Source organism: Pteropus medius, unplaced genomic scaffold (assembly GCF_902729225.1).
Source record: "Pteropus medius unplaced genomic scaffold, Ma_sr-lr_union100, whole genome shotgun sequence".
NCBI lineage: Eukaryota > Metazoa > Chordata > Mammalia > Chiroptera > Pteropodidae > Pteropus > Pteropus medius.
The window spans coordinates 15,340,642-15,357,408 of NW_024340699.1; the positions used below are offsets into that span (position 1 = coordinate 15,340,642).

The following is a 16,767-nucleotide window of genomic DNA, read 5'->3' on the forward strand; positions in this document are numbered from 1 at the left end:
GTGGGTGACACGTGGCGCAGTGCCCGGCACATGGGAAGCACGATCAGCGGGTCAGCAGCCGTGACCGTCATTGTGTTCGGTTGTGCCTGTTTTTAAAGTCCATGTAAACGAGGGCCGTGTAAACGCCCTGTCCGGCTCGCTCCTTCAGCTCATTGTCACACGTTGAGACGCATCGTGTTGCCGCACACGGGGCGAGGTCTCTCGCGTTCGTTCCCAGGGGTCCGTTCTGTGACCCCGAAGCGGACCCGGGCTGCTCCCAGCCCTGGCTCTGGCGATCACGCTGCCCGGAGGTTCCCAAAGCGTGGTCGGGGCGGGAGGGGTTTCGTAACGAGGCTGAGATGCCGTTCGCCCTTTCCGCGCGTGCGTTTGGAGCTTCCAGAGGCACGTGGCGTTGGACGGGGGCCCCGCCGATGGGCCAGGCCGGTGCGTCCCAGCTCTGCGTTTTGTGATCCAGTTTTAATTTCTAACCCAGTGAGTGTTGACAGTTGGGGAGATGTCGCACGGGCCAGAGGTGGTGGTGGTTTTATTTGAATAATTGAGTAAAAATACAGGGGCTTTTCTAAAGAGCCCGAGGAAACCGGCTTCTGACTCAGCGGTGTTTTGCGGTGGCTGATGGCTGATGGCTGATGCCTAAGCGTGCGAGTTTCACGGCGCTCGTGAGGTTCTCGGTGCTTCCATTTCCCGCCGGTCGCACAGCCGCGGGGGTGTGGGGAGCGTGGTCCCCTCGTCCTGCCGCTGTGATGGGGCGGGCTTCCCCAGACGGCCGGCAGCACCGCGTCTTAAAGGAGGCGATGTTTCGATGTTTCGTGTTCGTCCGCTCTCCAGCGGGCGCATCGTGCCTGTGCGCAAGGCGCTGGCCGAGCTGAGGGGACATGAGCAAGGGTGCGGGGCTGCAGGCGGCAGGTCACCCGGCCGCTCGGGGTCGCTGCCCCCCGCTCTGGCCGGGGTCCGGTGCCAGGGGCGCCAGTCCTCTCGCGGGCTCAGGGCTGGGTGGCCAGCTCCCCTGTCGTCGGAGGCCATCTCCTTGCAGCCGTCTGACCGCGATCTCCGTGTCTCCCTGCTCGTCAGCGGGGGCCGCCCCGCGCTCCCCGCCCCGCTGTCAGGCCAGGAGGAGCCGCCTCTCTGAAAAGGCTCACCCGCTTAGACGAGGCCCCCCAGGTGCGCCTGCTCGCGGGAGTGCGTCCCCGCTTGGCCACCGGCCCCTGCCACGTTGAGGGGGCACCGCGCCGGGCGCGTGCTGTCGAGCTCGTCCTGAAGTTCCGCCAGCGCGGACATCGTTCCCAGCCCAGAGTCACAGAGACTTTGACCTCAATTTTCCCCAAGTCTGCAGCTTCAGTCTTTATGTCTAGTCTGTGACCTGTTCTGGGTTAACTTTTGTGTGTGGTTCGGGTAGGGTCTGTCCCGCACCCCGTACGGATCGCCAGCTTTTCCAACGACACGTGCCGCACGTGCTGCCCAGGCTCCCTTCACTGAAGACGTCCTTCCCCCTTGAGTTACTTGACGGCGTCGAAGGCCGGCGGCCGTCTCTGTGGGTCCAGTTCTGGCCTCCCGTTCTGTCCGCGTAGCCAGGCGCCTTTCCCCGACACCAAACTCTTCTACTCTCAATTTATAACAGGCCTTGAAATCGGGCATCGTAAATCGTTTTTCTTTTATAAAATTATTTAGTTATTCTGCTTAACAGTTTCCACCAAAAAAAAAAAACGCCCGCCGAGATTTTAATTGGGATTTATCGAATCTATAGATAAATTTGGGAAGAACTGACATCTTAACAATATCAAGTCTTTCACAATTCACAAACGTGGCACACCCCACCAATTATGTAGGTCTTAAAGTTTTTGTAGCCGGGTTCTACAGTTTCCAGTGAAGAGGTTTTTCACTTTTTTAAAGAAAAAAATCTGTTTGAGCTACTGTGATAAGGCAAGAAATACAAGAAAGGAAATATGAGGCATACGGATCGGAAAAAGTCCTATTGTCGGGTGACAGAAAATACCAAGGAATCCACCTAAAAAGTCACAGAGCTAGTCAGTCAGTTCAGCAAGGTTACAGGATACACAGTCAACACATTAATATCAATTTTATTTCTATACACTAGCAATGAACACAAAATTTGAAATATAAAACCATTAACAATTGCTCCCCTAAAAAGGGAAATACTTTGGCGTAATTTAGCAAACCATATATGGGACTAATTTCATAAAAACTCTAAGACACTCATTAAAGAAATCAGAGCGCATCTCAGCACACGGAGAGACATTCTGTGTTCGTGGGTCAGAGGCCTCAACACAGTAAAGATGTCAGCCCCGCTCATTTTTATACAGCTCTAACAGAACCCTGTTACAATCGCAGCGAGACCTTTGCGAATACAAATACAGTTGCTCTGAAAGCCACGCGGAGAGTCACTCCAGCAGCCAGACGGTCTGGAGGGAACAGCAAGCTGGGAGGAAGCGCTCTGCGTCCCTTCAGACTTTCTGCGTAGCTGCAGTGACCAAGACTGCGCTGGCAGCACAGAGACGGACACACGGGCGGGTGGGACAGACGTGGGTCCGACTCATTTTTGACAAGTGCAAAAGCAGGTCAGCGGAGGAAGGACAGCTGGGACCACTGGACATCCACAGACTTAAAAAAACGGAAGAAGAACCTTGACCTAATCTCACACCGTATCCAAAAATTAAACTGATCACAGATTTAAATGTAAACTACAAAACTTTGAGAAGATGACGTTTGAGAAACTCTTTGGTACCTAACTCTGGGTGAAGAGTTCTCAGATGTGACATCAAAAGCACTATCTATGAAAGAAAATAATTATTTTTGGAAAAAAGTCAGTTCTCACATCATCAGAATTCAAAACTTTCGCTCTGCAAAAGATGTTCTTAAGAGGATGAAAAGACAAGGCACAGATTGAGAGAAAATATTTGCCAACCACATATCCAACAAAGGAGGACTCTCAAAACTCAACAGTAACAAAATAATCCAAGAAAATGAGTAGCAGATATGAAGCAATTTCACCCGAGAGGGTGTTCAGATGGCGTAAAAGTCCATGAAAAGAAGCTCAGCATCACTAGCCATCGGGTCGTCGCAAATTAAGGGAAATGCAGTTTAAAACCATATTGAGATACTTATTAGAACAGATCAACCAAAAAAATCACAATAGCAAAGGCTGGTGAGTGTATGTGTGGCATCTCTCACACATCACTGGTGGGCGTGCACAATGGTGCAGCCATCCTGGAAAACCGTTTGTGAGTTTCTTTCAAAAACTAAGCGTGTGCGCACTGCACGACCCAGCAGTCAGGCTCCCGAATGTCATCCGGAGAATGAAAGCCGTGCCCACCCAGCACGTGCACCAACGTTGACAGCAGCTTATTCTGCAGCAGCCAGAACACAGACACGGCGAGAGCGTCTCTAGATCGGTGGGTGCCTAACAGACGGGTGCACCACAGCACGGGCTGCAACTCAGCAATTACAAGGAACAAGCGTTTGATGTCCACTGCAGCTGGTTACATCTCGAGGCATTCTGCTGAGTGGAGGAGAGCCAGGCCCTAAGCGTCACTTGCTGTGTTGTTCCCGTTCGAGTACAATCCAGAAAAGGCAAAGCCGTACAACAGAACAGATCAGTGACGGCGGCCCGATTGGCGGTTGCCAGGGCCGAGGATGGTGGAGGGAGGAGGCCGGGTCTCTGTGCCGGGGGAGCGCGTCTCCGCCTCCAGTGCGAGGAGGGGCCACGCGAATCCGCAGACGTGAGAGCGCGTAGAGCTGTACACGCGCTGTGCCAGTGCCGGGTCCCGGTCTCGATGTCGTACCGTAGTTACGTGAGACGTGACCATTGGGAGAAATGGGGGCCAGGTACACTGGACTTCTCTGTACTGTCTCTGCAACTTCCTGTGCATCTAAATTATTTCGAAATACAAAACGTATAGCGAAACAAAAAAAGTTTTACTCGTAAGTATTTTGTGTTTCTTACTGCTAAGTGGAATAGGTTTTTCCGAATTTCGTATCCCAGTTGTTTACTGCCAGTATATAAAGCACACTTGATTTTTGCGTGTTGACCTTGTGTCTCGTGCCTTTGCTGCCGTCACTTACTGGTCCTTTTGTTAACTTTCTCACAGATTCCTTAGGATTTCACATGCAACCAGCGATGTGATCTGTGAGTTTAGTTTTATTTCTTGCTTTTCAACCCTTGTGCCTTTTGTTTGCTTTTTTTTATTTTATTTTTTTTTTTTATTTGCTGGCCCTTCCTCAGTGCTGACCAGACGTGGGCGCCTTGCCTCGCGCCCAGCCAGCGGGGAACGAGCTCATCGTTCCAACAGTAAGGACGATGTTAGCCGTGGGTTCTCCATAGATCCCCTTCATCAGACTGGGAAAGTTCCTTTTTTATAGTTCAATGAGACGTTTCAACCACGAATGGATGGTGACTTTTAACAAACGCTTTTTCTACATCTATGGAAACATTCATGTTTTTTCCTCCTTATTTTGTTAAAATGGTTTTCAATTTCTGTTTTATTGATGTATTTTCCTTTTGTACATTGTTGGATTTGACTCGTATGGAAAACACCTGTGTGCCTGCTGTGCCCAGGTGTGTGGGGATTTCCCCCACACCCAGCAGCAGCTGGGTGTCCCACAGTTCAGCTCAGCTGCGACGGCGTCTGGTCCCACGAGACCCCCGCACACCTCGATGTGCTTCTGGGCTCCGACGCTTCTGACGTCTGACCCAGAGTTGCCCGTCTGCTCACGCTGCCCGCCTCTCTGGTCTCGCACGCTGCCCACTTTTCCCATGAGCGCCCTTAGCAGCTTAGTCATAATTATTTTAAGTGTCCAGTCTGTTCATTCTAAAACCGCTGCCATATCCGAGTCTGGTTGCGATGCTTCACGTCTTGGCACTGTGATTTTCGCCGTTCGTCTTATAATTTCGGTTAAAGCAGGATGCGCTGCATCCGATGCTGGCTCCTGGCGAGCTGTAATGCTCTGCATGCGCCTCTCTCTCTAGTTTGGGGTGGCAGCTGGTGGCCACAGTTTGCCCTGTGACGTCAGTTCTCTGTGGATCTGAGAGCAGTTGTTGATTTTCAGTTCAGTCAGCCTTTTCCTTGTTGCGACGGCCGAAGTGACAACTTCAAGCTCTTACACGTCGGCCCAGAAATGTGTGATTTCTCTTGGACCCATGGATTATTTAGAGGTGTGTTGTCTGAGATCCTTGGTGTGATTCTCTCCACATTTATTGTGTTTGGAATTTGTGGAGTTTCTTAAAATCTGTACATTTATGCCTTTCACCAAATTCGGAAAGTTTTCTTTTTAAGAAAAGGCCTTCGTCCTGCCGACTGTCCCTGTTCTGTTGTGGGTTCCAGTCACAGTGCGTTAGAGCTGAAGCTGCCCGCAGATGCCAGAGTCACCTCCCTTTAGCAATCTCGTTTTCCAGTGGGATTCGGTCATTTCTGTTACTCGAAGGTGAAAGTTCACTAAGTCTTTTCTGTGTCGTCTTCAGTTGGTTATTAAGTCTGCACATTAAATTTGTCGTTTTAGATATTATACATTTCAGTTCTGAAATTTCTGTTTGGCTCTCCTTATGGTTTCCATTTACTGCTAAGATTTTTTACATCTCTATTCGTGATAAGCATTTCATTACCTAATTGTGATAAGCATTTCATCACCTAATTGAACATAATTGTAATGGCTGCGTTAAAGTCTGTCTGATAGTTCCGGCATCTGGGTTATTCAGGTTGGTTCTGTTGATCCTCTTTTCCCTCGAGGGCGAGGGCCGTTTCCTGGCTCCCCACAGGCAGGGTGCCTTCGGGTCGTGTCCTGCACAGGATGGGTGCTGTCTTGGGGGCTCCAGATCCTGCCGTATTCACCAGCGGATGTGGGGCTGTGCTTGGGCACACTGTCGACTCGTGAGGCCGCCAGCCCTGTCACGCCTGCACCACTGGCGGCTCAGCCCTCAGAGCGGGCGGCGTCCAGGGCGCCCCACGCGCGTGCGGGTGAGGGTCACACAGCCTCGAGCCTCCTGAGTGCGGGGCAGCAGGAGGCCAGAGGAATTTCAAGGGAAGCGAGTCGTGAAGCAGGTAGCTTTGCTCAGGGTCAGCCGCTCTGTGCCTCCGCCTCGCCAGCTGGCTCCTGTCCGCGTGGAAGGAGACAGCGGACACAGTGGCAGCGACAGCAGTGGGGACAGGCCCGGCGCCTCCCCAGTCCCCGCTGCGGGCAGGTGGGGGCGGCGAGCCCCTCCACCCCCGAGCTCCGGGCGTTTGGACCCTGGCCTCTCGCCTGCCTGGGCAGAAGGGCGGCCGGGGCCGAGTCCACGCCCACGCCCCTGCGCCCGCGTCCAGGGCAGAAGGGCGGCCGGGGCCGAGTCCGCGCCCACGCCCCTGCGCCCGCGTCCAGGAGTCCGGGAGGACGGTGCCTCGCTCGTCGGCTCTGCGCCGGTGGGGAAGGCGTGACTCCACCCCCGCGAACAAATGCTGCCTCTTCACTTTAAAATGGGGAGGTCGACTCGACCTTCACTAAGGGAAACTTGCCCCTCGGTCCTCCCTGGGGCCTGTTGGGGACAGGCTGGAGGTAAACTGGGGCCCTGCCCTGCCCTGCGTCCTCCTCTGCCCTCCCCTCTTCATGAGGCCGCGGGCCGGCGCTGTCACCATGTGCCTTCCCCACGGCCTCCCCCTCAGGCCCTCCGCACGCTCCCTGGAGTATGGCACCCAGGGGACCCCCCCACAGGAGCAGAGGACCCAGGACCGGCCCCACGGGTCTCCCGGCACCCAGGTCCCGTGGGACCCTGGAGAGCTCGTCCCTCGTATCACGGGGGGCATGTTTGCACCACCCTCCATGCTGTTCAGTGACCCCCGCCTCCGTTTAGCTCCATTTAGGTCGACACCAGGCGCCCCCAGACCCAGCCCTGTACGCCCGCCAGTGCCGCTGCCTCTGGTGGCCCGGCGCGCCTCCAGCCAGGGGACAGCCTGCCTGGACAATCAGTCCAGAGAATGCCCGGGGGACGCAGGGGGACACGGCGGTCTACCAGCGCCGTCCGAGTCGGAGGCGGGGTGCGGCCGTGCAGGTGTGCGGAGTGGCCCGGGCGTGCCAGGCCCGTCTCCAGAGGCCGAGAGCCGTTGTTCCTCTGCCCCTCCCAAAGACTCGCTTTTTCAGAGACGTGTCTGCAGCACAGTGGGTCACCTCGTCAGGAGCAGGACTCCTCACGCGGACGTGACCCAGATCCTCACTCTGGTGCTGTCCGCGGACAAGCGGAGCCACGTCTGGAAGGGGCCATCAGCCTGGTCCGAGGGCCCAGCATCGCCGGCTCTGGAACCGAGCAGGGCCACTTTGCCAGCAGCTGAGTTTGAATCTGGGGGTCAGCGCTAGAGAAACGGCCTTTTTTAACTCAGAATGTTAACTTTAAACACGCGTGGACGCCTTCCCGTCTCCGCGGCGGCGGCCACACTGTGTCCCCGCGCAGGTTCTGTCTGCCGGGCCAGGACTGAGCTGTGTGTGTTTCCTCCACGCAGGGCGAGTCGGTGAAGTACTTTCTGGACAACTTGGACCGGATCGGCCAGCTGGTGAGTACCCCCACCCCGCGACCGAGCACGTCGCGCAGCGTCTGCGTGGAGACCGAAGCAGCCGGTGACACGGCCTGGTGACCTTGGCCGGCGCAGTGGCCTTGGTGGCCTTCCTCTGTGTGTCGGGGTGGAGGGGTGCACGTGCTCCGTGGGGACAGCTCCCTCATGCCCATGGGAAGTGTCTCTGTCTTGCTCGTGAGCCTTCAGACTGCTAAGCGAGGTGTCGGGCAGCGTCTCTGAGGTCCCTCCGCCCAGATCCCCATAAAGGGACCTGAGCACGTGGACGGTTTCAGTTTTCATTGTGGGAAACTCGGGCTCCTCCAGCATAGAGTCGGGGACTCCTCACCCCACCCCGCAGACGCGAACAGGTCCTCAGGCCATTCGGCCAGCAGGGGGCCACCGTGTGTCTCTGGAAGGCGGGACTGCAGCGCGCTCATCACCCCAGTGCCACGCTGCATCTGAAGGGTGGCAGCCACTCCTCAGAGCCACCTCGGGGCTCCCGGCCGGCTCGTCGTTTCCTGCGGGTGCTGCTCATCTTAGCAGTTCGAGCCGCTGTCCTCGCTGGGTCGGGACGTAGCCGTCGCTCCACGTCACCCACGCGTCTTTAAACCTGCGGGGTCCTCCCCCCGTCTTTCGTGTTCTTTCGCTTCGTCCGTGGAGTCGCTATAGCTCCTTTCTCCCCTGGGCACCTCACGTCGTCCGGGCTTTGCCCTCCACCCGCGTGTCGGCGAAGCTGCACCTCTGTGCCCTGCCCGCCCTGCGCGTCCGTAGCTGGGTCTCGGACACGTCATCGTCCCTGCTGGGTTTGGTGAGGCTGCTGCACAAGTGGCCTCGGGCGGAGTCGCAGGCGTCCGCAGCGCCAGCTCACGGCTCCGTGAGACGGGCTGCTCCTGCGTGCGGTGAAGGTCATCAGGGGCTCCCGGGGCGACTCACGGAGCGCGTCACGGACAGCGTGTAAACAGCGCTGCCAGGCCCACGTTCGGTCAGGTCCCAGCAAGGCTCTGGAGCGACACGCTCTGGACGCTAGAAAAATCGAAGGTAGCTTTAGTGCAGAGACAAGATGGTTAGTTTCCTGTGGAGAAGAGAGTGGTTGAGATTCCACGGCTAACGCCGAGATTCTGGTAACTTCCTCGGCCTCCGTTCGTTCTGAAAGGAGCCGTTCGATCCCTTCGCTGTCTGCTTCGTGGTAAGTCTCTCGTTTGTGAGCAAAGCCGCGTTTGGCATTCGGTTCGACGTCCCGCAGAGGTCGCCCGACTGTGCCTTCCACCCCGTCTTTTCCTCTCTGTTTTCGCCCCCCTCAGCCTCTCCGTGTCCCGTGTTTTACAGAACTACTTTCCCAGTAAGCAAGACATCCTGCTGGCGAGGAAGGCCACCAAGGGCATCGTGGAGCATGACTTTGTTATTAAGAAAATCCCCTTCAAGATGGTGGACGTGGGCGGTCAGCGGTCCCAGCGCCAGAAGTGGTTCCAGTGCTTCGACGGGATCACCTCGATCCTGTTCATGGTGTCCTCCAGCGAGTACGACCAGGTCCTCATGGAGGACAGGCGCACCAACCGGCTGCAGGAGTCCATGAACATCTTCGAGACGATCGTCAACAACAAGCTGTTCTTCAACGTCTCCATCATCCTGTTCCTGAACAAGATGGACCTCCTGGTGGAGAAGGTGAAGACCGTGAGCATCAAGAAGCACTTCCCGGACTTCCGGGGCGACCCGCACCGGCTGGAGGACGTCCAGCGCCACCTGGTGCAGTGCTTCGACCGGAAGCGGCGGAACCGGAGCAAGCCACTGTTCCACCACTTCACCACCGCCATCGACACCGAGAACATCCGCTTCGTGTTCCACGCGGTGAAGGACACCATCCTGCAGGAGAACCTGAAGGACATCATGCTGCAGTGAGGCGCAGGCCGCGCCCGCCGCCCCCGAGGGCCGCAGGACACGGACACTGACTAGCTACTGAGCCCGGGCTGGCAAACTACTGAGAACCCCCCGGCAGGTGACCGAGCGTGCACGCTAGCGACCGACTCACCAGCGGGCCTCGCAGACGGCTCTCCTCTCTAACGCGCACGTCTTCAGTGAGGCCGACTAACCCGAAAGCTTTGCCTAGAAGTAGCTTGTAGGCGCCCGGTGCCACTGCCACCGAACGCAGAGCCCCACCCCACCCCACCCTGCCCCCCTGGGGGTCTCGGTGCCACCTCCCAAAGCGAACCAGTTGCCTTTGACAACTCCCGGGCCATTTCCTGCGAGGCCCGGGCGGGCGCGTCAGATGAAGCCCAGGGCCCCTCTGCGGGGGGCAGGAGCCCCCAGGCCGGGCCTGCCTTAACGCCCCCGACGGCCCGTGCTCCCCGCCTTGGCACGGTGGGGCAGGTGCCGGGACAGCGTGCCGACAGCGCACGTCCGCGTGCTCACGGCGGTGCTGACCCCTCCGCCCCCGCGGCACCCTCTGCTGCCTGCAGGGGCGGCACTGAGCACGGCCTCGCCGAAGCCGTGGAGAGCTTCCTGCTGCTCGCTGGCCACCGCGCGCGGCCGGTCACCAGCACAGCTCTTGCTGGCTCACAGCCGCTGGGCCCGCCCCCCACAGACAACCTCTCAGGAGCCGCAGCGCCCAGAGACACCTGTCCTTCACACTGCCACCACCCCGGTGCCTGGACAGCTGTGCCTGCCGTCGGCTGGGCCCTGCATGCAGACTGCTCTCATCTGCAGGAGGCTCTGGGCCGGCACACCCGACACTCAGGTCGCTGGTCCAGTTCCTGCCGGGGCCTCGCTGTCTGTAAAAACACACCGCGGTCCATGCTGTGTCTCACTCTACTAAAAAGTCTGTCCCCTGTGCTTGGGGCTCGCCCCAGCACGGAGAAGGAAAGGCGTGTCCTCTGTAGCTGGCACCGGGGTGTCGCTGTGGCTCGAGCACGCGTCTTAGGCTCTTGTCCTCAGGTCACACTGCCCACTCCTTCGCATTGCTCAGCTCATTGTCCGCAAGCCAGGTAGCTTCGATCTTGTGGCAGGTGCTGACCAGAAGAACGTGGAGGACAAGACCTGCGCCGAGTCACCCCTGGCGTCCCCTTGCTGTAACAAGGGGACCACGTGAAATGCTCTCTGTGCTCAAGGCTGCACGGTGCTGTTCGCCAGGGTCTTAGCTCTTTTCTTGGCTGGAAAAAAGTTGCTGGTTTCGTACTGGTTCCTGTGGCTCTTCGCAAATGACCGGCTGTGGCCCAGGGTCAGGCCGGCGATGTGGCTTCAAGGGGAGAGGGCTCTCAGCGGGCCCCGTCAGGGCGGGCCCGAAACCACAGTTCCCTCTGGCGGCGGTGGCAGTGCGGGATGCCTTTGCCGTCACCGCGCTGGGCCTCTTGCTTGGTCAGGTTCAGGCTGTCGCTTGGCAGCTCGGCGAAGTTCTGGTTCAGGTGGAGCCTGCTGCCGTCACCTTTGGTGGACCCGGTGGCTTTGAACCGCCTCCTGGCCTCGTCCGTGAGCGCCTTTCCCCTTTGACAGTGTGCTGTACTTGCTGGTTCACATTCGTGTAAGTAACGAGAGACAGTGCCGAGCTGTCTGGGAGGCAGGCTGGGTGGCCCCGAGGCTGGGGCCCCCGACCAGCACGGGCCCCGGCCACACGGCTCTGCTGAGTGGCTTCTGCGGTTCGTGCTGGCTGGGGAGGGAGGTGACTTGCAAGGCTGAGCTAAAACCATTTACAGCTTTTCTTACACATAGATCGTAGTCATTTGTCTTCAAAACCTTAGGCTTTTGTAATTTTTTATTCTAATTTCACTGTTATCCTTGATTATTGTCTTTTTTATTGAGATATTGGAGAAGCAGGAGATAGTTGTGCCTCATCTATTATTGCAAAAATGTAACAATAAACTTCCTCAAAATAAGATCTTTTCTCGTGAACTATTCTGTTTGTAGAGAAATCGTTTCAAAGCTTTTTGAGTTTCCGCTTGTAATTTATAGAGCTCTCTAGAATTCTTATTCTTAAAATGTTTTATTTCTTGGAGAAAAGCGAGTCGGTTATTTTAACTCCAAGATCAAAAACTGACCTCGAAACCAGACTGTGAGTTGAGAAGGACCAACTCAGGGTCCTGGCAACAGCCGCCGCCTCGCTCGGCGTGTGAGCTGGAGGCACCGTCAGAACGGGCGTCCCGGTGAGCCGCACGCCGAATCAGCACTGGTGGGGAGGGTCTGCGTTGGGGTGTACCCACCTCCAGTTTCTGGGTTTAGTAAAATGAATCCCTAGTTTTTCTTTGCTCATAGAAAATACCACTCAGCATTCAAAACCAATTTTTAAATTTTCAGTTCCAAAAATAACTGTAGAGCAAATAACTCTCTAATCCTAAACATGTCGAGGCTCATCTTCTGATTGTCACAGTTTTACTTTCACGTGCTAAAGCCTGACACACAGCAGAGCTGTCACAAACACCGTTTTGAAGGAAGGCCTCTGGGACACGACTTCGCGACATGCGTGGGGCGTGCACGCGTTTAGACACGCAGTGTGGGCGGGGGGGCGTCCTGCCGCTCTCGGGTCTGGAAGCCCAAGGAGACGGGCCCGGCGACCAACACCGCAGCCGTGCGGAGGCCGGGGGAACGCAAGGGGGCGAGCGGGACGGGGTTCAGGGGTTGCGACCCTGGGGTGACCTTTCCAGCCACAAAACGCAGCGTGAAGGGGTCCCAGTTGTCAGCACAGCGCATCACGCCCAGGACCCTTCTAGAAGGAGGATCTGCGTGGTGGTCAGTGGCCGTCACCTGGGCAGGCCCTCCAGGCTTCTAGGATTCTGTGTTGTGTGTGGAGGACACTGTTGCAGGGTCACAGCCACTGCGTCCCCCCTCGCTGACCAGCAGCCGCCTCAGAGCAGTGGTGGCTTCTGTGATCGTGCCAGTGAGGGGCGCAGTCTGGCCAGGCCTTCACGGCAGCCCCCTGTTTGAGGGCCTTCAGTGCCTTGTTCCCCAGAAGGCACAAGGACATGCTCGGCAACCTCGTTCTGACCGACCCCTGGACACTCAGGAGGCACTGCTCGGAGAGGGGACAAGCTGGCCCTCGGCCGGCTCCACGCGCACGGCGGCCCAGGGTGACCGTGCCACGCACTTCCGTCTCACGCCCAAGCACTGCCCGCCCGGAGCGGGGCTGGCTCCCTGCCCCCGCCCCCTGGTCCAGCCCCAGGGCCGTGCTGGGCGTCCTGGGTCCCCAGAGAGGGCTGACACTGCTGTGTCACGACGTGCCGCCCGTGCCGGGGTCCACGGACAGGCAGCAGTGAGCTGACTGCGAGCAGAGGGGGACCGGGGCGGGGACACCACCACCGTGTTCACAGCCACTGCTGTGTCTGCCTCCTGCCTGCGGCCGAGGGCGGCGGGTCCCAGGGCCTGCCCCCGGGGAGACCTGGACACGCAGCCCGGGCGCCCGGGGTCGGGAAGGCCCGCCCGGCCCGGTCTGGTCTGCACAGTGCCGTGGAGCCTGCCCCGGTGGACGCCCTCCAGACCACAAGCAGGCCGCTCGCTGGAGGAGCGCCGTCACGCCCCGTCCCGCCTGGCACCAGAGTGGCTCCTGGGGCGGGACACGTGCCACGGCGCTTCTGCTGACCCCGACGTGGTGACGGCCAGGAGACCCCGGGCGCCAACCCCGGGTCATGGCGGGAAGGAGCAGGACGGCACGGGAAACGGTGAGCACGCAGACGTCCTGGCCGGGCCGAGCTCTGGCAGTCGGTGACGCCGTGCGGCTGGGTGGGGGAGATGGGGTTGCCGCCCGGGGAATCGGGCCTCCTGCAGGGGTGAGGTGGCCGGGAACGGCGACCTGCAGACCCGCACGCAGCCTGTGCCCGCTTCCTTCGTCTTTCCCGAGAGTCCGCCTGTCAGAGCCTGTGACAAGCCTGCCGAGCCGGAAATGCGAAGGGAGCCCCTGTGGAGTCCGCCCGCTCCGGGGCCTGAAGCGCTTTCACCTGTGACACGCGTCGACCTGCAGCTACCCGAGTGTCCTTTCTCTCAGCTGTGCAGACCAGCCAGCGCCGACCGGCCCGCGGTTCCCTGCCGACAGGTGCGGCCCGGCGTTCGGTGCCGCGAGCTCACCCCTCCACGCGCCACTGCGTCCTCAGCCCACCCGCTGGGGCCCCGGTGTGCACCCTGCAGAGCAGCCGTGCCACGGGGGACCCTGTGGAGGGGACAGGCCGGGGTGGCGGTGGGGCCTCGGCAAGGTGCTCCGTCACGCACCTGCCCCACACTGCCCGTGCCGGGCCGGCCGCAGCCCGCTTCCGGACACCGAGTCCAGGCCGCAGGGGGGACCATGGGTGGGGACGTGCGCGGCTGGCTCAGCGGGCTCCGCATGTGGGTCCTGTGAGCCCTCAGCGACGTTTCCCTCCTAGCATGGCCACTGCCCAGCGCCAGCTGCCCCCACCGCAGCTGGGCAGCGAGGTCGAGGCGGGAGGGCGTGTGGCTGGGGATCTACTGCCCGGCGCTGCCTCCGTGGGCCTCCTGGGTGAGGCTGCCTTCGGGGCAGGCGCCTCCCGAAGCGGGGGTCTCCTCGGCGGCCCACTGCGCATGCAGCCATGCGGCGTGCGCCGGGGCTGCCCAGCGGCGGGGTGGGTGCGTGGCCATCCTCAGCCCGGGCCGTCCCTCTCCATCCTGCCTCCGCTTCCTCGCGGGCGCCGGCTCCAGCGGCCAGGACCTCACGTTCCACCCAGTGTTCATTCGACAGCAGACGTAGCCATTTTCGAGCTAGTGACCGCCGTGTGGCGGGGATGCAAGGCAGCGGCTGGGCAGCAGTGGCGGCCGGCGGGGTCGCGGCGGGAGCAACGCCGTGGACGGCGTTCGTGTGAACGGAAGGAGCCGCCCCCGGCGAGGCAGCGCTTTCCTCTCGTTGCATCTCATCCGTGGCGTCCGCCTGGCCCTGGGAAGCACAGGACGGAGTGGACCCATCTGGTAAATAAGCCTTCAGGACCCCCGGCAGAAAGACGTGGACGTCGGAGGCGCCCGGAGAGTCTGCATGGGGAGCGCGGACACACAGGCCGGGACCCCCCGCCGGCCACAGCAGGACCAGGCCTCTGCCTGGCGGAGACCGACAGCCGCGTCTGGAAGGCGCCTCGCTGGGGCCGCCCCACACGGCGGCTGCCCGGAGCCCGGGTTCCGGCCGCACCGCAGCATGAACTCAGGTGACGAATCCTAGTGTTTATCTTCCTTCGAGGCCGCCTTCTTGATCCTGGCTCTTGTTAGTTTTGGTGACGAACGTGTGACATGGAGCATTACAGAAACCATGAGTCGCACGGGTTCCTTGCTCAGCGTGCTGTGTGTTGCAGCCGCCCGTGACCTCGGCGCGGGGTGCTGGCGTGCCCCTGTGCCTCCGCTTGGCTCTGGGCCTTTGGAAGTGGACGGTGCCACCAGGCCGTCGAATCTGGCCGCGACTGCTGCTTGCCTTTATGGCACGGTGGACGCCAGTGGCAGGGCCTGTGGGGCAGAGGGGTCTCCGGGTCCAGGACGGTGAGGGGCACTCGGCCCACGTTCAGCCCCTCAGCTTTTCAGGCTTCGCCCCTGCTCAGTCCACGCCGTGCTGGGCTGTGCTGACAAGAGCTGTGTGCCAAACGGCCGCGGCACGGAGAGGCCGGGCGGGAAGGGCCAGCAGAGGGACAGGAAGGAGGCGGTGACTCATGCCGGCCTCCGCCCCCTGCCCCGCGCCCCCCCGCACAGGCCCCCGCGCGCCGCGGTCCTGCCTCGCCAGAGGTGTCAGGGTGACAGCAGCATGCCACTGTCCCCGCCACCCACTGAAGGGACACTCAGGAACTGTCCCGGTCACTCCCAGGGGACGCCGAGCCTCGGTGTCATCGAGATAAGAGATCCCGCCTCTTTGCCCCTCCCCCATGTCTGTCCCACTTGTACCTTTAGGACAGGCGGACAGAGCCACCGCGAGCCCCTGCCTTTGACGTTAGGGCTCCTTTCTACATGCTGGGCACTCACGGTACTGTCCCCTCACCGTCCAGGAGCCCCAGACCCAGCTCAGTCCCCCTTTTTCTGTGACTCCCCTGCTTAACAGCGAGGGCGAGGCCTGTCGCCTGTGGCCACACTTCCTCAGTGACAGGTGAGACAGAGCGGGCACACAGCCACAGGGCGGGGACACAGCCACGAGGGGGGGGACACAGCCACAGGGCGGGGACACAGCCACGGGGCGGGGACACAGCCACGGGGCGGGACACAGCCACGAGGGGGGGCGGACACAGCCACAGGGCGGGGACACAGCCACCGTGCTGCCCGCCCAGCCGCCCGGCCACGCGCTTTAGCCGCTCTGACACTCCGCCAGGCGACAGGCCGAGCCGCCAGTGACACTGTATTTGAAACGCGACTGTCACGTTCCATGGGCGTGGTGAGAAACCGTGAGAATAAGTCGCCTTCTGGCCGGACGTTGAGGACGGAGGGGTTCGCTCGGCCTGTCATCCGCGTGCCGGGAGCGGGCGGGAGGCAGCGGTCCGCGGGCACGGCTTCCGGGCCAGTCCCCCTGGTCACGGGCCAGTGAGCTCCTGAGTGACGCCTGTGTGAAGAGCAAGCGTGGCACTGGTGGTGTCCGTGGAGCCGAGGGGGGCGTGCTGGGCTCGCCCAAGAGGCGGCACCGAAGCTGTGCCTGGGCGGGGCTGGCGCGGACAGACTCGGCGGGCCAGAGACGTGTGTGCGGTGGCCCCCGCGGGGAGCAGACGGTGGGTCCGGCCGGCTCAGGGCCCCAGGTATGCTGGTTAAAATGCTGGGGTCACGCCCCTTGGGGCGGCCTCATGTGGCCGCGGCCGGCTTCGTTTCTGGTTGGTTTGCTGAGCGCCCAGCAGTCACTTCAGAGGCCGCGGGACACACGCTCACAGGGCGGTGCCTTTGGTGGCCAAGGAGGCAGGGCTGTCGTGTCCGGTGGCCTCTCTGGTGGGTGAGCGAGTCCTTGGCTCGCCCGTCAGCACCAAGGTGAGGGGACTGGACTGAGCACGTGGTGGCCCAAGACAATTCTTGGAAATTGCCTTTTAAAATAACCCCTGACACACGCTTGTTCCCATTCGCCTCTTTCCCCAAGGAACCGAGTTCAAAAATAAACCTCGGTTATTCCGGGTTCTCGTTAATCAAGGTGCTCGCTGCTGCCCCGCAAGGGGTCTGTTAGCCGCTCTCCGGATCTGCTGGACTCCAGTGGCTCTCAAAGCCACAGCCCCTCACCGCGGAGCGGACAGGTCAGTGCAGAGCTGCCCCGGGCTGACGCCCAGGGCCATCTCCTTGGTTCCCCTGTGTCCAGTCACCCCCTGTGGGGTCA

At 60.2% G+C, this 16,767-nt stretch overlaps 1 protein-coding gene across 2 annotated transcripts in view; it reads left to right on the forward strand.

The window, feature by feature from the left end:
- Nucleotides 1–11,394, forward strand: part of GNA12 (G protein subunit alpha 12) — a 66,912-nt gene extending 55,518 nt beyond the window's left edge. For both annotated transcript variants that reach the window (XM_039878954.1, XM_039878944.1), the window contains 2 exons: nucleotides 7,479–7,529; nucleotides 8,856–11,394. In XM_039878954.1, the coding sequence (XP_039734888.1) occupies nucleotides 7,479–7,529; nucleotides 8,856–9,425 (621 nt within the window). In that variant the 3' untranslated portion in view covers nucleotides 9,426–11,394. The remainder of the gene's footprint in view (nucleotides 1–7,478; nucleotides 7,530–8,855) is intronic.
- Nucleotides 11,395–16,767: the final 5,373 nt, after the last annotated feature.